The sequence below is a fragment of the Camelus dromedarius genome, chromosome X (genome assembly GCF_036321535.1).
Source record: "Camelus dromedarius isolate mCamDro1 chromosome X, mCamDro1.pat, whole genome shotgun sequence".
Lineage (NCBI taxonomy): Eukaryota > Metazoa > Chordata > Mammalia > Artiodactyla > Camelidae > Camelus > Camelus dromedarius.
In genome coordinates this window covers 57283692-57305241 of record NC_087472.1, presented here as the reverse complement: position 1 = coordinate 57305241, position 21550 = coordinate 57283692, and the positions used below count along the sequence as shown (strand labels likewise).

At 37.1% G+C, this 21550-nt stretch overlaps 1 protein-coding gene across 2 annotated transcripts; it reads left to right on the top strand.

The window, feature by feature from the left end:
• Positions 1–502: 502 nt before the first annotated feature.
• UPRT (uracil phosphoribosyltransferase homolog) lies at positions 503–21073 on the top strand. Of its 2 annotated transcripts, XM_031446329.2 has the most exons (8): positions 503–562; positions 661–1074; positions 11207–11249; positions 13460–13529; positions 14577–14639; positions 16759–16920; positions 17583–17681; positions 19870–21073. In XM_031446329.2, the coding sequence occupies exons 2-8, from the start codon at positions 698–700 to the stop codon at positions 19974–19976; spliced, it is 921 nt and encodes a 306-aa protein (XP_031302189.1). In that variant the 5' UTR covers positions 503–562; positions 661–697; the 3' UTR covers positions 19977–21073. The 2 variants fall into 2 exon arrangements, with proteins under 2 accessions (XP_031302189.1, XP_010993186.1); XM_010994884.3 differs by lacking the exon at positions 503–562 and having other exon boundaries at positions 569–1074.
• Positions 21074–21550: the final 477 nt, after the last annotated feature.

Here is a 21550-nt window from a genome sequence, read left to right as displayed (position 1 = left end):
TAAAATAAAATGCTGTCAGAATCCACATGGTAACTGTACAGTGTAGGGTCCAAACAATAAAGATAAGGAAAGCTCTAGCAGTCAAGCACACTTGGGTAGCTGCAGCTGGTAGAACAGTCTAGTAAGGGGCAGGCTCTTCAGCAGGCTGCTAGGCATTTTTGTAGTCCCTCTTTAGGTTACACAGACAAACTTAACTGCAGATGCAGTTACCGAAGTTTAACTTTTCTGCCAAGACACAGAGCATGAAAACAGGGGTCTTTGTGTGTCATCATTTTATCATCCTCCAGCTCTAGTTTTTCCTGGCTCTACCACTCACCCAAAGTTCGGCATGCAGATTCCCTAGGGGCTCCCGTCAGATCCTGCAACCGAGCATCCCTGGCCTCATCCTGTCTGCCAGGTTAGGTGTGGGACCCCACGCAGCTCCGGCGACTGAAAGGGTTAACAAGCAGTGCGCTGCAGAGTGGCAGGGAGAGAAACCAATCAAGTGTCTAGGCAGGTAGTACGTCTGCTGTAGGCGGGGCTGGAGCGTAGTGTGCGAAAGGGAAGCAGCGGAGGCCTCGAGGTGAGAGGGGAGTCCGGGTTAGAGGTTGGGAGGCGGCGGGGGCGCACTGGAAAACACCAGAGCACTGGCCCGTTCTCCCTGCTCTCCTTTATCCTTAGAGGTCGATAGCTTTGGGGACAGCCTGGGACCCCATGTATGGCCACGGAGTTACGGTGTTCAGACTCCATGCCGTGTCACAACCAGCAAGTAAGCTCCGCCTCGACCCCAAACCCCGAGCCGCAGCAACCTGGAGACCTGATCTCGGACCTTGCAGGGGGAAACAGCGACTCCAAGGCCAAGCCGACTGTCTTCACCGGGCACGCCCATTCTAGCGTACCGGCTGAGCCGGACCCTCAGGCCTGCGGCGGCGCCAGCCTCAACTCAGAGAGCAACGGCGGCGGTGGCAACTATGACACACCAGCCAGCGACTCCCTCCTAGGTGACTGCGAACTCTCTCGGCAGATCGGAGCTCAGCTTAAGCTGCTGCCTATGAATGATCAGATCCGGGAGTTGCAGACCATCATCCGGGACAAGTGAGCCGAGAGCGAAAGGGGAAACGGAGGCGGAGGGTCTCTTGGGGGCGTGGGCGGGGATTGGAAGCAAAAGGGCTAAGGTTCTTGGCCTTGGGAAACTTGTCTGTGAAGATCCCGGCAGAGCCTTTTCTTTGAGGGGCAGTGTTACATGACTCGGGCCTTCATTCCTTATAGCGCTTTGTGTAGGGAGGAAGCATTTTAGGTAACCTCCGGTTTCCTCTTTGTATTTTGTGAATGGTGTTGCATCCTCAGTTATTCCAAGCAGGTAAACGCTCCTATGCCATCTGCCCTGTGCCTGTTCACTTAGCAAATCTTTAACACAGAACTGGTTACTACCCAAATGTATTCTCTACGTCTAAATCACCTCAAGCTCACGAATAGAAATAAAGCAATTTCAAGGAAATTTTGTTTTTCTCAACAGGCCCTCTGACCATTTGGTTTTTGCTACTGCAAATATGTCATTTTGTCTAAGGTCTTTTAGTCTTGAGGTTTTAAGTTTGCTTGGTCATGGAGAAGCTTCTCACTAACTCTTAACAGGATTGTTTTACTGTAAAATTATAGAACAACAAATGTTTCCTGTATGGTTAACGGAGCTAAAGGAGCCTTTGGCACCACTCCTAATCACTAGGTAGCCAAAACTACCGTCTTAAAATGCTATTTTGAGGAGATCTCAAAAACTCATGTTGTAGATGGGGTTTCTTAAGAGAAATACGTACCATGATGAACTACAGCCGATTTCTGTATTGGCAGCACTTTAAATGAGTAGCTACTGCATGCCAGAACACTCCTTTTTCAGTGGGTGCCTTGATCTCTTAAAATGGCTACTGAGTCAGGGTGCCACTCCCTAACTCAGACTCTAGTACGACTTTTTCTTCATACTGTTTAATAGGCTCCCATTTCGTCTCCTTGTCTCCAGTTTTTCTCTCTTCTACATGTACCCACACATTCCTGAACAATTAATTTTCTTAATATACTGCTTTGATTAGCTGACTGCCCTACTCAGCAGCCTTCTTTGGCTTCTCTGAGCCTACCAAATAAAGTCAAGGATCCTTAGCTTGACATTAGGCCCTTCTTCATGGTCCCTAGGAACTATTTTGAAATATCCCTACTTCTGCTCACATCTGGGATTCTCTTTACCCCTTCTCTGAATGTTCAGATCCTACCTATTCTTCAGCATTCGGCATTAAATGTCCACTCTGCCAAGAAGCTTTCCCTTAGTCATTCTTCCTCACTGATCTTCCCTGGCATTTTTAATGCAAGATTCACCTTATATTTTGTATATTGATATTTGTTTCTATCTTATTTCACTTATTAGATTTGAAGCTCCTTGAGGGCAGAAATTGTATCATTTACATTTTTGAATTCCAGCTTATGCCTTTTAAGCAATAGTCACTCAATTACTTTCTTTCTAGATCTTAAGATTATATTAATAAAAGTGTACTATTTAACTATTTTCATGAATCAGTATTGATCTAATAGATGAAGTACTGATCTTAAAAAGTAGGAGGCATAGGCTTGGTAGTTGTGGTGGGGGGAACTGAAATAAAACTTACCTGTAAAACAGAAAATAGGATGATTCTTGTTTCTAGAGAGCAAGAGTTACTGACCTTGTGTCTTGGACCTTGGGCTGCACCTGTAGATGGGCTTCAAGGCTTTAGCAAACGATCAGAAATTATCTGGGAAATATTATTTGTATGTGCATTTTTAATAGTTTTTTTAAAAAACATCTTTATTGAACTGTAATTCACATACCATACAATATACCTTTTTAACTGAAGTATAGTCAGTTTATAATGTGTTAATTTCTGCTGTACAGCATAGTGATTCAGTTATACATACATATATATATATATTCCTTTTTCATATTCTTTTTCATTACAGGTTATGACAAGATATTGAATATAGTTCCCTGTGCTATATAGTAGGACCTTGTTGTTTATCTATTTTATATACAATGCACCTTTTAAAGTATACAGTTCAATGGTTTTAAAGTATGTTCATTGCTTTCCAACCATCACCATAATCAACTTTAGAACATTTTCATCATCCCAACAAGAATCCCCATACCCATGGGCAGTCACTACCTATTTATTTCCCTCCAGCCCACCCAAAGCCCTAGACAACCACTAATCTACTTTCTGTGTCTACTGATTTGCCTGTTCTGGACATTTCATGTAAATGGGATCATACAACATGTGGTCTTTGTGACTAGTTTCTTTCAGTTAGCATAATGTTTTCAAGCTTCATCCATATTGTATCAGTACACCATTCCTTTTTTGGCTGAATGATACTCCACTGTATGGATATACCACATTTTGTTTATCCATTCATGAGGCAATAGGCATTTGGGTTGTTTGGTTTCCATTCTTTGGCTATTATGAATAGTGCTATATATTATCCAGCAATCCTACATCTGAGTATATATCTGGAGGGAACTCTAATTTGAAAAGATACACGCACCCCAATGTTCATAGCAGCGCTATATACAATAGCCAAGACATGGAAGCAACAACCTAAATGTCCATAGACAGATGACTGGTTAAAGAAGTTGTAGTATATTTATACAATGGAATACTACTCAGCCGTAAAAAGAATGAAATAATGCCATTTGCAGCAACTTGGATGGACCTAGAGATCGTCATTCTAAGTGAAGTAAGCCAGAAAGAGAAAGAAAAATACCGTATGATATCACTCATATGTGGAATCTAAAAAATAAAAAAACAGAAAAAAAGGACACTATTAACTCATCTACAAAACAAACAGACTTGCAGACATAGTAAACAATCTTGTGGTTATCGAAAAAAGGGAGTGGGAAGGAATAAATTTGGGAGCTTGAGATTCACAAATATTAGCCACTATATCTAAAAATAGATTTTAAGAAATGTTTCTGCTGTATAGCACAGGGACCTATGTTCAGTATCTTGTAATAACCTTTAATGAAAAAGAATATGAAAATATATATGTATGTATATGCATGACTGGGACATTGTGTACACCAGAAATTGATGCATTGTAACTGATGGTACTTCTATTAAAAAAAATGAATAGTGTTATTATGAATATTTGCATATGTGCCTTTTTATGGGGGTGAGGATTCCTTTATTTTCCTTAGATTTTGCAAAGAGGTCTTCATAACAATGTAAAGGTGAACAGTTGCTATAGAACTTGGAGAGGCCATGACATTTGGTGTTCATATATGACAGTGTCAACACCTGATTTTACTGCATTACTCAGAAAAGTCTGGGTGGTGTAGTAAACCTGGGTTAAGTGAAGTCTTTTCTTTTTCTGAGTTTGGAAGGAGACAGCAGGATCCAGAGTGATCTTAGGTAAGGTGGTTAGCTTCAACATTATCATTTGTAAAGTGAGGATGTTTGTAACTATCTCTTGGAGCTCCTAGGAGGCTAAAACAAGATACTGTCTGTGAACATTTTTTATAAACTGTGAAGAGCTATGTGCATTTAACGCATTTCAAGCCTTCATGTTTGGATTTGTACATGGCTCTGAATGCATCCATAAGTGCTGGTTTTTTTGGGCTTTTCGGAGACAGTAAAAGGAATTTAACTATACATGCAACTCGCATTCTTATTAAAAAAAAAAACAGTGAAAAAGCCTAGATAAATTTTATCCTGCTATGATACGGAAGAGAAAGATTCACTATGGTTTTTGATAACTAATTGAGGCTTAGTGATTTAGGATGGAGACTGTTTTAGTTGTTTTTGTTAATGAAGTCTGTTTATAGAGGCCTTTGTTCCTTTATCTTCAAAAATTGGCATACCCTTACAAGCAAGACTTGTTTCATCCTTTCTAGGGGGCTGCTATAGAGTGCCTATAGTAAGAGGAGCTATATTTACGTGGGTCTAGTTATGGAAGGTACCATTATCATATTCTGTCTTCCTTGGGCCTTGCTCTTCTCTGTTTTGATGTGACATCATACATGTACACTATGGAACTGTCTGATAATAGAGGTCATTGGAGTGCTTGTTATTCCTTTTATTATTCCTGGTCCTCAGTATCTATCTAGTGAAGGAATTGCTTTCTGAATTGACTTTGGCATGGGGAAATAAGAGTTGAGCCAGAGGACTTCATGTTGTAAATATATAAAGCAGGCAAGACAGAACTTTGGACTGATGTAAAATGTCTTCTTTGGAAATGTGCAGTATTTTCAATGTAATATGTTGGTCATATTATTGAATTTCAAGGAGATCGTTTTCTCTCTAATTGAGAGTGCAGTAATCTAAGTATCAAATGATCTGATAATTAACTCAGTCACACATGGTTCACTGGTGAACTGGGGAGGAGAATTGACTATTCATTTACAGTTTTGTTGCAATGGATTTAAACCACACATTGTTGCTCTTCTGCCTCATTGGTATACTAAGCCCAGCAAAATCTGGTGTAATACACTTTCTCCTCATTCATTCACTTGCTCCCTTGAACATAGTTTATAACTTCATATTTAAGGCAGTGCCATGTATTTAAAAGATCATCTTCCCTTCCCAATTTTTTGTTTTCTTTTGTCTCCTAAAGCATTAAAGTAAAGCTGTTTCATGAGATGTTGAATGTTTCCTATATATTTGTCCTCGAAGGGGCTTTGCCATGGCCTCAGCAGGCAGCTTGGATGAAAGTTGAGCAATCTTAAGAGTATTTTAGTCCATGAAATAGCACTAGAGAAGGAGTGCATTCAGCATTATGAATTTTTTTTTTTGAAGTCACCTTTGGGAAGACAGTTAACCTCAGGATGGGTGAACATCCTGTTCAGCACTAATGTGAGTACAGCCTGATGTGATTTGAGGCTTGAGCCAGGGACTCCACGTACTAAACAGAACCAGCCTAGAGTCTGGCCTAACATCACCCGGAGGCTGGAAGTATTGCAGAACTTTTCCCTTCACCTTGTATAAAACCAAAATGTCCTGGAGAATGTCATTCTAAGTGAAGTAAGCCAGAAAGAGAACGAAAAATACCATATGAGATCACTCATATGTGGAATCTAAAAGAAATTTTTAAATGAACATAAATATAAAACAGAAACAGACTCAGACATAGAATACAAACTTGTGTTTGCCAAGGGGGCGGGGGTAGGAAGAGACAGACTGGGAGTTCAAAATTTGTAGATACTGACAGGCATATGTAGAATAGATAAACAAGATTATACTGTATAGCACAGGGAAATACACACAAGATCTTGTGGTAGCTCACAGTGGAAAAAATGTGACAATGAATATATGTATGTTCATGTATAACTGAAAAATTGTGCTCTACACTGGAATTTGATACAACATTGTAAAATGACTATAACTCAATAAAAAATGTTAAAAAAAAACCCCATCTTAACCTAAAAAAAAAAAAAAAAACCAAACTGTACACCACTGAAAAAAACCTGTGACTTGAAAGTTATTTAAAACATGGATGTGGTTTTGGTTTTCCACATGAATTTTCTAAGTGGCTTTTAGGAAAAAGGGTATGTATAAAGAGGCAACTTCCTCAACTAGTCTGGACTTGGGGAGGCAGAAAGAAGGTCTGGCCTGGCACAGTACCTGGCACATAGGGGAATTAATGTTGCAATCATTATAAAAATTAATAAATAAACTTGGGACTGAGGCCTAGGTTCTAAGGGAAGATGATAGTTTCTCTTCTTTTTCTACCTGATTTTGAATGTTTACATTGAACAGTGTTCTGAGGTGCAAATAAATAATTAATGACTCTATTTTATGGGATTCTTAAGAAGGTGCTAAAGAGCTGTGGCCCTAATGACTTGCACCTGGCAAGTAGTAAAAGCTATTCTTGGTGGGGTTTTTTTATTTTTTTTGCATCAGAGTAGGTTTGGTCCAAGTACTTCATAGGGGTTTGTTTGTTTTTTGAGGTTGAAGGAACAAAAGAAAACCACTTGTAAATCATTTGTGTACATGCCAAACCTTGGAGCTGTTCTTTATTTTAGTGACCATGTAACAAAGTAGCTGTGGAAGTAGAACTTATCTTTTAGGAACTTTCAGTAAACATTAACTCTACGTAAAGCATTCCTTGGTTTAAACCTGCTAGAAAAGCTTTTATGTTCTACTTCCCTTTAACCTGTTGCTTAAAAAACAAAAACAAACAAGAACATGTCAGAGCTGAAATTGAGTCCATTTAGTTCTTCCTCCTTAACTTAGGTTGCTAGGTAAAATACAGGACACCCAGTTAAATTTGACTTCAGATAAAGAGTGAATACTTTTTTTGTATAAATATATCCTAAACGTTGCATGGGATATACTTCTGAAATACAAATTTAACTGGGTGTTCTGTATTTTTGTTGGCTAAATCCGGCAGCCTTATGCCCAAACTTAACTTCTCCCACCCCAAATATTGAAAACAATATTTGTACATAATCCTCATTTTCAAAAATGACATCTAATTCAGTGCTACTGAGATTTGATTGAAATCAAACTGTTTTAAGTTGCGTCAGAGGCTTTGATTTAAATCATTTGAAGTGGGTGTATTCTTGTATTAACCTTAATTACATATTCTTTACAGGCCGTATTATAATAGCAGCTTCTCCATCTTAAGAAGGAACATTTTAATGATGTTTTATTTGCCTGCCAGACTCTTTACTTCATTGTTTGCATTGTATGTAGTGCCAGTTTGATTCACAGGGAGAGAAATATCATTAAAAGACATCTAAAAACTGGTTACCCTTTAATAAACATTTACTTATTAGAGTGAAATAGGGTAATTGCTTTACTCAAGGACTTAGAGAGCTTCAGGCTGGAAAGAACCTTGAAATACTTCACCTCTGTAAGCCTCACTACTTTCATCCCTAAAGCAGTAGTAATAATAGAATCTGCCTCTTAAGATTGTGTGAGGATTAGATCAGATAATGCACCAAAAGTGCTTAATACTTAGCACCAAGGAAGCTTTTAATAAATGATGACCTGTGGGAAAGAAGGGAATAATACAAGTATACTATTACGTACCTGCTGTAACTTTTGGATCTTTTAAGAAAAGTTTTATAAATAAATCTTTGTACTCATGGGTGTGTGTGCATGTATAGTTGTTAAAATGATTTTTCTTTAAAAAAAAGGAGGGGGTTGTCAAATTTATTCTGAATAGAGAAAATTAGCAGAGAATGAACAAGTGGCAATTTCTGCTATAGAAATGAAAGTTGTAATTGCCCCAGGAGAGGATGTCTTCCAACACACTGGAGAATCTACTACAGTAGTAGTAGTAGTAGCAGCAGCAGCAGCAGCAGCAGCAGCAGCAGCAGCAGCAGCAGCAGCAGCAGCAGCAGCAGCAGCAGCAGCAGCAGTCATAGTTGTAGTAGTAGTGAGGCCTAGTAAGAAGAGGGAAGAGGGTCTCTCCTTGAAGTCTTAATTTTTTAATATTATAAAAACATTCCCCTCTCATAGTTCCGTATCTTGTGGATAAGTAAATACTTTTTGAAAGAAAAGTCAGAGATTCATGAGGTTTCATCTTAGTTTGGGTTTGCTATGGGATGTACATGTTTTAAAATACGTATAATTGCTATAGCCTCTCTAGAAATTTTAAAGTGCTTTATAGACAGACTTAAGTAGGGAAGAGTCAAGTTTACCAAGTCCATATTAAAAGGATTTGGCTTCTGGTGTAATTCTCATTCTCTTGTTTGTGTGAAGATCATATTTTTTTTTTAAATGCCTGCCTTTGGCTTTCATTTTGTTACTACAGTTGTGTGACACATTTGTTGGGAGGAGTGTCTAGAAAAGTATAGTCTCAGATATGGTTAGGTCTGCATTGTTAATCCTGTTTGGGGTTTGCACATTTTAAAAGATACTCAGTTTAACATTAATTACATTCCCATGCTCTGAATTATAAGTGCCTGAATATCACTGTTTAAATATTTAATAATTAGAATATATTTTAGAATATTCTAGGGATATGTCAGTGTGTTTGTTGCTTTCTGGTAATTTTGCATCAGATTTTATTTGGGACAGTTACCAGATACAAGATGATTAAAATGTGTTTCAAAACTTTGTTTCCAGTGTGATAGATTTTTAAAAAATGGGTTTTAGACAAAAGTGAAGAGTTATGATTTGAAACAAAGTATATGGAGTAAATAAGACCTGGAGTCTGGTTTACATTAAAACACCTTTGTTAACAAATACTTTAGTCCAGTGTTGGGCCTAAAGTAGGGGTTCAGAGACTGTGTGCAACTTGATTGATCCAACACGCAAATAATCTCCCTTATGAAACTCTAGTATTAACACTGTTAAGGATTTAGTTGTGGATATTGAAGACCACTGTGGGTTTTAAAAAATGCAGTCAACTTACTATATTCTAGCTGTACTTCAATTTCTAAATTGATTTAAAGTGAACAGTATGGGTCTGAAGTCTGTCTAAAACAGCAGGGTGTAGGTTAGTAATTACTGTTTGTAGTGGGATGAGTTGAAACAGTGACTGCTTTAATTGGAAATCAAATAGCTATGAAGAGATGACAGTTCATATTAGGTTCTCACAGTGTGTACCTTCTTTAGAATGTAGAGAAGATGCTTATTATGCAAAAGTTACCAGCTGAGGCCGATATTTTGGGGAAGAGTGTGAAAGGTGTTAAAATGTCTGATTCTAAAGTAAAATAATGAATTTGGGCAACTCTGATCACTTAACCTAATGTAACTTTTCCATGTAATAAATTTATGTGTAACTGTTCAGAAATTAGAAACAAACATTTCGAATGTGTTCCCAAGATATGTTACTGGATATTTCTTTAAGACAAGTCCAGACTTTTCTTCCCTATTGAAAAACTGCTCTGGCTGCCTGGACAAGTTTGTATAGGTCTAGCAGACATGGCAGTAGGCTTCAGTATTTTTTTTTTTTTGTAACTCAGTGACTTTTACTTCCTTGACAAGCATGTTGTGAAGATTAATTATAGAAATGAAAGGTGCTAGTGTAAAAGTAGTTTTCATCTGAAAACCACAGTACATAAAATAGAGCCTGTTTTAAATGGGCTCTCTCTGTGTGTAGGTGTCTGTGGAAAGAGTTTTCTGAGTTTAGGAAATATTTATATGTAAAGAATACAGACATACATTCTTGCTATTGCTCAATTATGGTCCATATTTTAGAGTTAGTATCTGTAATATGATAGAACTGTGGTCACTGTAGGAAACTTAATGTCATTTGTGTCAGGGATATTTCATTGCTTATCCCTAGTCAGAGAAAGTAAATGCAGCTTGAAAAAGAGTCATCATTAATGGTATATTGAGATAATATATGCTTGCATATGCCATTTCAGTGCTTTGTTGAGGAATATTTTAGGTATGCTATGGATAGGCAGACGGATATTTTTAAGTACAGAAACTAAATCATTCAGATCATTTAACTTACATGAGAGAAAGAGGAGGAACAGTACTAAATTTTTATGTACAAAAAAAACCTGTGAGCCTTTTAACATTCCCTTTTGGGTTGGTAAACAGCTTGGGGGTACCCTGGATTACTATTACTTGGGTATGTCAGGATCTGAAGGTATTGACCAGAAGGAAATATGCAGGAAGATGGTAGAAAGGTCTATGGAATAAAATAGTATTTGATTGAAAAAAGGCAAAAGGAACAAATTATCAATAGTTTCAGAAAGAGGTCCTGGAAATTAGGTTATGTATTCTTGAATGCAGTGACAAAAATAGAGGATTTATTTGTTTGTACCATTCTCCTTCCAAAAAGAAGTAGGGACAAAGTAGATGGGTTACTTATCTTGGTAATATGGGTTTTAGATCAAAGTGAATGGTTCATGAGGTTGGGGAGAACCTAGCTTTCTTACTGCAAAGTTTTTCCCTTAATTGAGCTGTGGGCTTGCTGCCATCTTCCAGGGGGGCCTTGTTTATCTCCTGGTTGAATAATATATACTTGGGCAGTTCAGTGGGAGACTACATGATCTTTTTAATTCCTGTCTCAACTGTTGATATCAAATGGGCATTTTCAATAATATTTATCAAGTCATTCCATCTAGGTTCCTATATCCTAGGGAAAGACATGTCTCAGTAATAGTCTGTTACAGGTAAGCTGTTAAGTTTTTAGTATGTACTAGGTCTTAATATTGATGTTACTATGTGTATTAAGTAATATTTTACGTTAAAGCTCTAATCTAGACTAAAACTTGTACTTTTTTTTTTTTTTTTTTTTTTTTTTTTTTTAGGACAGCCAGTAGAGGAGACTTCATGTTTTCTGCTGATCGTTTGGTATGTGGACAGAGGCTTTCCGTTTTCATTTCATTGCTGTTCCTAGTGATATTATTGTAGTAGGCCAAGGGGCTTATTGTTGTTGTTGTTCTGGAGCATTCTGGGGTAAGAGAGATTATGCCAAATAACCCACATCTTGCTAGACTTCTGAACTGTTGTTTCTACTGTTGCATCAAAGCTCTGCCTCAGTCCCTTTCACCTGCCCATGAATCCATTCTCTGTAGTTCTGAGGTACCACTGCCTTTCAGATGGGTCTAGTAACCTGATCCTGAGCCTTAAATGCCTCTTTTTAGGACAGTGAAGCAAAGTACATTAAAAGGAATCCAAAAATGTAAGGAGACCTAGTAGTTATCCTTGTGGTATCCATCAAATGCACAAAAACTAATAACCTGTCTCTTTGGCCTCTTCTTTTCTGTAGTACATGTGAAATACTGAATTGAACTGTCTACACTCCGGGACTTTTAAGCCCCACTCTGTTTAGCTAGTGTCATCTGAGAGGATCTCAGGCCAAATTGGTTTGTATTCATAAGCACTGTTTACTTCTTGTGTCTATCTATATCTGAGTGTGTTCAGTGCTTAGAAATGAGGTTGACACATATTCTGCTGTGGTTATTAGTATTCATCAATTCATGAAATATATATTGAACTCATGTGAGTCAGGCACTGCACTAAACTGTGTTATGGGGGAGGAGTAAAGAATATAGACATGGAACCTGATCTTGTGGGGTTTACAATCTAAATACTATTGTCAGTATTCAGTTGGGAAAGAAAGAAAAGTGAATTCTAAAGCTTACAGGTATAATCAGATAGTAGAAGATAGCAAAAGAGTGTAGATGACTCCTGTTGTACTTTTGATGTTAACTATTATTGGTTCAAAGGCCATTCCTATTTGAGCTTCCAGGGGCAGGAATAACCCTTGGGTTGCATCAAGATAAATGTAGTTTGCATCGTTTTGAGTGATAGTTCATTCTGTCTTTATGCTTGTATCAAACCAAAGGAATAGGTTCAGGGAGGAAGGCAATTGTGTCAGTAGCTGCTGTGGGGAAAACAGGTCTTGGTGTTCACTGGTAGAAAGTGGTTCATCTTTCTTTTGCTTTCCTTGCGCCCCTTTTCTATAGAACACAGAAGTTCATGGTTATTGTAAAATGCTTGTCTGAAAGGGCAGGTGTTATATCTTAGTCAAATGAGATAATAAGGACCCAGGACATAATTTACTTGACTGGATGGTAATTTGGACCTCTCTGTTCTCTGCAGTTGGATTTAAAGTTCCTGATATTGGGGTTGGGGGTGTGGAGGGTCGGTTACGGTTGTGGCAGGGACTGGAGCTGTTTAGGTTTCTAGTGTTGAAGATTCCCAGTATACAGGCTGACAAAAGTGCTGGCCCATTTAGCATCGATCATTTTAATGACAGCAGGGTGTTGTGATAACAGAGCACGGGGCCTGACATTTCTCGCTGTTGTTCCTGATTCTCAATCAGTAATGTAATATTGATTGGAGAAAATGTGCTTTGCAGACTCAAGCATTGCCTTTACTGTAGTAGGCGCTGGGTGCTCAGAGGAATATCATATCTGGTGGTTTGGGGAGGCTGCTCCTAGTAGTTCTGATGGATTCTTTCCTCTGTACCACACATTAAGACCATTAGGAGCCTTTTTTTTTTTTTTAAGCTAGAAGTCCCAAGGCATTCGACTGGATCCAACTTCAAGCTCAGTAAATCGGTTCAGCCTCGTCTACTCATTATTTCCTCCTAAGAAATTCAGGCTTTATTTGCATTATGTTAGGCTTTCGTTAAAAAGAATCCAACCTATCAATTTCAAAGTATTAAACAAGGCAAAGAAATTCCCAGTGGGCACTATTTCTGGAGTAACCAGAAGTGTATTACTTCCAAGGGTGCCTGCCATGACTCTTGCCCCTTGCTGTAGTTTTGGGTTTCTCATAATATAGTCTGAACTAACTGAATGAGAATCAGAAGGCATACTTGAGCCGTTTAGTGGCAATAATGTGCCTAACCAAGGTTGGATACCTAGCAGCAAGCAGCCTGACATTTGGATCTGTCTCTGCATTTAACCCATGATAGGGGCCCCCTCCCTACTGTCATAAGCTAAATCCTTGCCTAGTGTGCTACTGACTTTTTGCCTAGTGTTCAGCTCCTGAGGCTAACACTTAATAGATTCTTAGCAAGTTCTCAACTTATTCTTCCTCTGACTCTCTAGATCAGACTTGTTGTGGAAGAAGGATTGAATCAGCTGCCATATAAAGAATGCATGGTGACCACTCCAACAGGTAACCAGGGCTGTTACCCTCATACTCTCCTCATAAAAATTCTAAGATAGAACTGGGGGGAAATGGAAAGAAAGCAGTCTGAGTAAATCAGTATACAAAATGAGGAGTCTACGATGAGCTGTGTTTTTAAACAACATAATAAACTTGGAGACATTTCATAAAGAAATTTATGTGGATGACTTTTTGTTAACGGCTTGCTTGTCAGTTCAAGTTAAAGGTTAATAAATAGTCTTCAGCACGCAGGTGTTGCTTTTGATGGTGGCACATTGGGACTAGAGTGAAGAATTACTGGCAGCTTATCTTCACCTCTGTGGGGAAGCTGCTGGTGTTAACAAATGGGTGGGCTGGTTTGGCAGTGCAGCTCCAGGTAAAAGGATGAAAAGTGAAAAAGAAAAAGAAAATTAAAAACAATGAGGATTGGAGAAGGTGCTTTGTTCTACTCTAATATAAAGCAGCCAAGGATCCCTGTTTCAGGGATTTAAAATTCTGATTTGGTTCTTTAGTAAATAATAGAAGCTGTTATACCCAAAGGTTGATTTTTATGAAAATTGGGGGCTGAGCTTGCTGCATCATGATTGATACAAATTCAGGATGAGACCAAGAGTTGAACATGTCTTGGTAAGTACTTCAGCCTCTCTCTTCTGCTTTTTAATACGGAATGGAGGCTCAGAAAAACGGACAGGAATCTCTGCTGTAGCTCACTGTGGGGTCCCAGTTTGAATTGATGAAACTTATAGCATTCTTGGAACACAACAGTTTCTCCTCTGAATTCAATTTGAGGAACGTGTATATGAATATTATGCTATCAGAAGTCCTATTCCAACTCGATGAAGTCCACTTCTCCCAGTTATCCCCATAGGTTTCTTAATGAAGAATTAAGAAATAACTATGAAAAATCATGAGTCTTCTTATTCTTTCACAGGGAACCTAAGATGTTATACAAGAGTTGCTCTGTACCTATCTACTTTAAACCATAGATATTTCATATAAGATAAGTAGTTCGCTCCAATGATGAAAGATAAATTCTTTGGTTTTATTCTCCAACAGGGTACAAGTATGAAGGAGTGAAATTTGAGAAGGGAAATTGTGGGGTCAGCATAATGAGAAGCGGTAGGTTTGCATATGTGTGATTTTGTCTCTTTGCATGCATAGATACATTTGCTCTTTTCCAGGGAAGAGGCGGGCTTGTCTGTCATAATTGCAGCTTGCCTTAGCTTAAAACTCACCACCTGTGTTGTCCAGCCTCATGGTGCCTTGGAATCATGGCCTCTCTGTTGCTGAGTTCGGCTAATTTTAACTGCAGAGCATCTTCCCTAGTTGCCTGTCCCCATGGGCAAGCCAGCTTTCAAAGATATTCAGAGGACTGTGGTAGAATAGGAGGATAGAATGATGCTGTCTTGGAGAGAACAGGGCAGCTTAAAGACTGAAGGAATATAGCACAAATTCAGGCCTGCAGAATTTTGAACACCCAACTGAAGAAAATCTTTGTTCTGGTTTTTGAATTTTTTTTTTTTTTTTGTGGGAAACAGTCCTACTCTGTCAGGAGCTGGACTGAATGACTTGTTTAATATTTTTAATTTTATATTTGTTGACTATGTGACACTGTAGGCAAAGGAATTTAACTGTGATTAACTCTAGTTATTTCCAATTGTTGATCTCATAAATAAATGCATTTGTGTTTGAATTCAACTGATTGCCCTTCTAAAGCAACCTTTGTGCAACAGAATCACATGCCTGTAATTAGGATCTATGCTTGTTACATGGGGACAATTATTTCTATTCAGCAACATTATTATTATTATTATTATTATTATTAATTATTATTATTATTATTATTATTATTATTATTATTATTATTATTATTATTATTATTATTATTCACAAGATCCAAGGTATGGTAGAAGCCCCACTTACTTGCATTGGAAACAGATGGATTTTTTCTTCACATAGAAACATTCCCTTTTCTTCTCTGGCTATGAAATTCTATTTGTGAATGGTTGATTATCTCAAATAAAATGGGAGCTTTAAGCCCTCCTTTTTTATAGAAGTTAGCTCTTAATCAATGATAGGATTTTCAGGACAATGTTCAGTCTTTTAAAACTGGTGAAGACAGTGTGATGGGCTTTTAAGGTACAGTTTCTTCTGTTTTTGTCTAGCTCCTGCCCTAAAGGAGGCATGGTCCTCATACCCCTAGTGTATACCAGATGACCTTGGGGTGATGCATAGACAGGGTAGTTTTTTTTCCAAAGTGTATTTTTTTAATTGAAGTAAAGTAAGTAAAGCTGGTTTACAATGTTGTGTTAATTTCTGGTGTACAGCATAGTGATTCTCATATGTGTGTGCGTGCGGGTGTGTGTGCGCGCATGTGTATGTATCCTTTTCATAGTCTTTGTTTTTAACCTTAATAGCTATTGGTTGATTTTCAAATGTATTAGAAGGAAACTGTTCTTATATTTTCATGAGTGATATAAAGTTTCCTCTTAAAATAAATGTTTAAAAAATGGTTACTTTAATGAACAATATTAAGTAAATAACCAAACAAATAGATTTTTGATGTGGCCCAAAATCCTGAAGATGGTATGAGAATGCTTGATTTTTGGCAAACACTTCCTGAAAGAAAGTCAGATTCAAAAATAGCTCTGTGATCAGAAACCAAGGTGGGGTGGTGGTCTTGGTTGTGGTTCTCTGGACAGAGAGGGAACCGTATATTACTTTTTCACTGTTTTCCAGCAAAGCCTCTGCTGTTGAAGCCATTGCTAGGGCTAAGTAATATCTCCTAATGCCACCTTGATCTAAATAATGAGACTTTGATCTATAGCATTTTTCCATAAATATTTTATATTTTTGTCAGATGAAAGTAACAAGGGTTCCTTAAAATAATGGGAGTAAAATGTTCCTGGTATTGGAAAAGCTCAGGGAACAGCTTAAAAAAAACACTTTATTTCCTGTAATCATGGAAGTGTGACAATTCTACAACTTGCAAGCCAGCAATAAAACTAGTTTATCCTAGTTCATTGACCAACCCTTAACCTAGATTCATTGACCAGAACTAAATATAAAATATGACCATATTATAAGTAAAAGCTGTTAGCTTAAGAAAAATTGCTTCCATTTTGACAGTGTCTTTATTGTATTAATTACAGTCACAAACTCAACTCTGGCCTATTCTTAGACTTTCACTCTATCTCCTCCTAATCTTTTTTCCTTCTTTTTAATTTCCTTCTTCAAGGTGAGGCAATGGAACAAGGTTTACGAGACTGCTGTCGATCCATTCGAATTGGAAAGATTCTGATTCAGAGTGATGAGGAGACACAAAGAGCCAAAGTATATTATGCCAAGTTCCCCCCAGACATTTACAGGAGAAAAGTCCTTCTGATGTATCCAATTCTCAGTGAGTGGCTTGTATTTAATTTGTAACCTTTGGTTAGGGTTTAAATTCAGTTTACTGCCTGCCTTCTGGGTGCCCTTATATAAGGCAAAAACTATTTCTAAATGTGTTTTTGTTTTTTTTTTCAGTTGGGTTTGGAGTTGCCCTGGGCAGTTCTGTGGGGAATTTTTACAGTGTAAAAAGAGAATACACATTAGTCAAACTTTATTAGTGCCAAAAAGTTTCTATCTTAAAATGAACACATTGAAGCAAAGGATCTAATGAGACAAAGTATATAGAACACAGAAAATACATTGACATATGGCCCCCTCTACCCCAGTGGGTATAGCAGTAATTTTCTCAAGAATTTATCCTCTTTGGAGGTAATTTTTTTTTCTCTCCTATTCTAGTCTGTTTTCTAAGCTTACTCAGATCCTGGGTTGGGGGTGGAGGGTGGGTATTAAATTTGATATCTCAAATACTGAATGAATTTAGGGCTTGTGCATTTGAAAACTGAAAAGTATATGGGTTATATCCATTATTGAAAATAACATCATTGATAAAGAACAGGCACCTGCAAATGAAGCTATTAGATTATTAAACTGCCTTAACTTCAAAGAAACTTCAGAGACATCTTGAGATAAATGTTAAAGTTGCTAATGTATTTGGTTGTCATTTGATTTTAGGCACAGGAAATACCGTAATTGAAGCTGTAAAGGTTCTTATAGAACATGGAGTTCAACCCAGTGTTATTATTCTACTCAGTCTGTTCTCCACTCCTCATGGTGAGTTCAGCATGAGGCAGTAACTGGGGCTCGGGATGGTCATGGGATGGGTGAGTGTCATCTGCCCTGCCTCTCATCCTGAGGAAAAGTTCATTTGCTTCCACATTAAATCTAAATTGAATTTTGGTAGTTATAACTTGTGTTTGTCATCTCTAAGCTTAGTGATAATATTTTACACCATTCTAATGTCCACAGTCAAATGAAAAAGTGTGAACTAATCCCATTGAAGGGGATTGTAATTGTTTTCCTGGTGGTCCTGTTTGAGTAGAGCTTGCAAATAGCTGAAAGGTCCCTGTTTCTCCTGGCTCCCCATCTGACCCTGAGAACTGCTCTCAAACAGCAAGAAACTCAAGGTTCTAGCTAGCCCTATGGTCTTACTGAAGCTTTGCAGTGGGAAGCAAAGAGAAGTTTTTAAAGTTAGACTTCTGCTCAAAGGGCATGGTGAGAGAACTTGTATTCTCCATTTCTTGAGTGAGTAAGCCTAATTTAAGACCTGTTTCTTTTTTTTTAACCATGTAATCTAAGAACTTGTGAAATTATCCTAAGAAAATAATCATAAATGCATGTAGAAATTCAGCATTTAGTATATTCAGTAGTTATATTTCGTGTAAGAAAAAATTTGAAAATATGTAAATTACTTACTTGGAAATGGTTAAATAAATGTACTGTTGACCCTTGAACAATGTGGGTTTGAACTGCTTGGGTCCACTTAAACTTTTATATTTTTCAGTAGCAAATACTACAGTACGACACAGTCCATAGTTGGTTGAATCCGTGGATGCAAAAGAACTAAGGATATGAATGGCTGACTATGAGTTATATGTGAATTAACCCCTGTGTTGTTCAAAGGTCAATTGTATATTCAAAGGATGTAATAATGTGACTGTTAACTCATGTTTTTGAAAAATATTTAATGACATCAAAAAATCTGGTAAATGTAAAAGAGCAGAATATAAATTAACAGCATTAGAACAGTGTAAAATGTTATCAGCAACTTTAGAGATGACTAATATAAATTATGACTGTTATGACTACCAAAATCAGACTTAGATTTAACATGGAACCTAATAAATCTTCCATCAGTGTGAGAAGCAAGACAGATGCACAATGCTATTTTAATTTTTATTTAAAATTATATAATATTAATAGTGGCTATCTTAGGATCATGGGATTCTAAGTAATTCATTTTCTTTTTTAAGCAGTTATTTTTTGTATTTTCCAAATATTCTATGGTGAATTTATATTTGTTTTGTAATAGAAAAGAAAAATATGTGCCCTCTAGTTAGGGCATTTCCTCATTTCTAAAGGTTTCAAGTCTCAGCCAACCCTGAAGAGGCTACAGAGAAACCATTTGGGGGGGGCTGCATTTAGTAGACTGTTGATTATTTTGTATTCATAATAAAAATACTCATAATAGTTATATTCATAATAAAAATTACCTGTAGTTCAAATGTTTATGGTTACAAAGGGTGATTTGCTTGGTCGTCCATTTATATAACAGAGGTGACATTATAAACATTGAGATAATCAGTTAATTATTGGGTTTTCTGTCTTTGAGAATAGAACAGTAACCATGTTAGTTCTAGTAGTATACATTAGAATAGGATACTAATTCTTTGACATTATAGATGAAAAATGTCTCATTCTGTGGTAGCCTTGCTTTGGCTTTTTAACTGGACTGGGTTCCTAGCTAGTTCCTTTCCCTTCTTCCTCCACCACTTCTTCCTCCACCCACCCACCAAGTTAGAGTCATAACCTTTAAAAAGCTAGCTTTCTCTGACATAACAAAGAAGTCTGCACTTGTTCTAGTGTTCCAGTTGAGAAACCATCATTTTATGTATGATGTTGTTTCCTATTCCAGCTGCCTTTAAAATAAAACAAAAAGACTCTTCAGGGGACAAGTCGCTATAACTGAATATACTTTTCAAATCTTGGATATAAAACAATTTGATTCTAAGAATTTATTAGTGCATGGGCGGGGACACAGTCTGACTACTATAAAAGCTTTTCAGATATCAGACATTATATAAAATAAGAGATTAACCAAATCTGATTATGTATCCAAAGGTCATTCCTGTCTGTTCTCTGTTCATAATAAACCTAGTGGCTGACTATAAAATTACTGAATTCCAAGTAATGTTATCAAAAAATCCTGCCATAGTGACAATTTTTCTTTTATTTTTTGAAGGTGCCAAATCAATCATTCAGGAGTTTCCAGAGATCACAATTTTAACTACTGAAGTTCATCCTGTTGCACCTACACACTTTGGACAGAAATACTTTGGAACAGACTAAATTACTGAAGGAAAATTAATTGTGTAATATTAGTTATGTTTTGTACTTCTACCTGTTTTACTAATTCATTTGAGGAATGACAGAGAAAATTGTGTTAAAGGCAGTGTAATTTTTGGAAGTGGGTGTAGTAAAAAGGAAATATTTGAGGTTTATTTTATTTAGTTATTTCTTGACTGTTTCCACCAAATTCAGCAATGAAGCACACACAACTCTTAGAAAATATTTTAGTAATGTTTCTTATATAAATTGCTCAGTGCATTCAAATGGTTCCCTAATTTATAAACCTCAGTTTAGAGGTTGCTTGCAGCCACAAATAAAACCCAAATAGGAGTCAGTTCGTTAGTCCACTATAGTTTGCATTTTGTTTAGTTTGCTTTTAGTTCTAAGTGGATTTCATGTATGTGGCTGTTGTCACCTTCTTCTACTCTTTACTTCCTAGTACTGTACATAATGGTAACTTGGAAAGGATGAAAAATGAATGCCTCCTAGAATTTTACATCTCTGTTAATATCCTCACTCAATTAGCAGACCCAGTATATATGGTTAGCTTTTCAGTTAAGCCATTATGTTCTTCATGGCTCATTTCTTACCCTGTGCATTGTTGGTAGGTGCCTTGTCAAGTGTAATGCAGTGAAGGTGGTGGGGCATTTCCAGCAACTGGAACTGTAACATTAATTTACATAGGTTGAACCAGGGATGTCTGAATGCTGATAAGGGAGAGCTAAATACTCTTAATGCCATCAGTCAGTGCCCTAGAAATGAAGTGATGGTGGTTTTTCTGAGGTATAAGGGAAAGGATGGTTTCTTGCTGAGTTTATGGTCAATAAGTAAATTAAAATGCTTCATTTTTGATTTAGATGTTTCTAATAGAGGCCTTTGATTTGGAACTTAGTTATTTTGCATGCTTGTCAATTATAGATGTATTAAAATGGGAAAAAATACCATGATATTTTTAAAAATCCCTAAGACTTATATTTGTTCATATTTAGGCTTCTGAAAGGAAGGTAAGTCATTTTAGAAATCGATGTTCATGCTCAGAAACTTGCTTGTAAAACCCTGGCCTCATTTTACATTGATATTAAAACGTTTTAATGATGGTGGCTGGCTGATTACTTGATTAATTATACTCCCATTACTTGATTAATTATACTCATAGGAAGCTGTTGTGAGCTTCTATTTAAAAAAAAAAAAACATAAAGGAACAGAAGGCAGCATCTTAGAAAGAACCAAAGCTGATGAAAGTCAGCAAAGATTCGGGGAGAGGAAGGAAAGCTGGTATAGAATGGGCTGTTTTCCCTTTGAAGCCTAGGAATAGTAATGATTTCACCATATTTTCCCTTTATTTTTGAAGACTGTCATAATAAACAGAGATTAATTGATAGATTGCCCACATTATATTATTCCCAGGCAAATGTTGCTTTCATTTTCTTATGGAAATTATCATCTATACTTGTCAATTAAGTATTTTGGTACAATGTAGATGTTGTTTATTCCTGATTAGCAGAAGCTGTAACTGAAGCCCATTAAGACCAAAATCTTTATCTCCTTGTCTCAGAAAAGATGTGAGCTAGCAA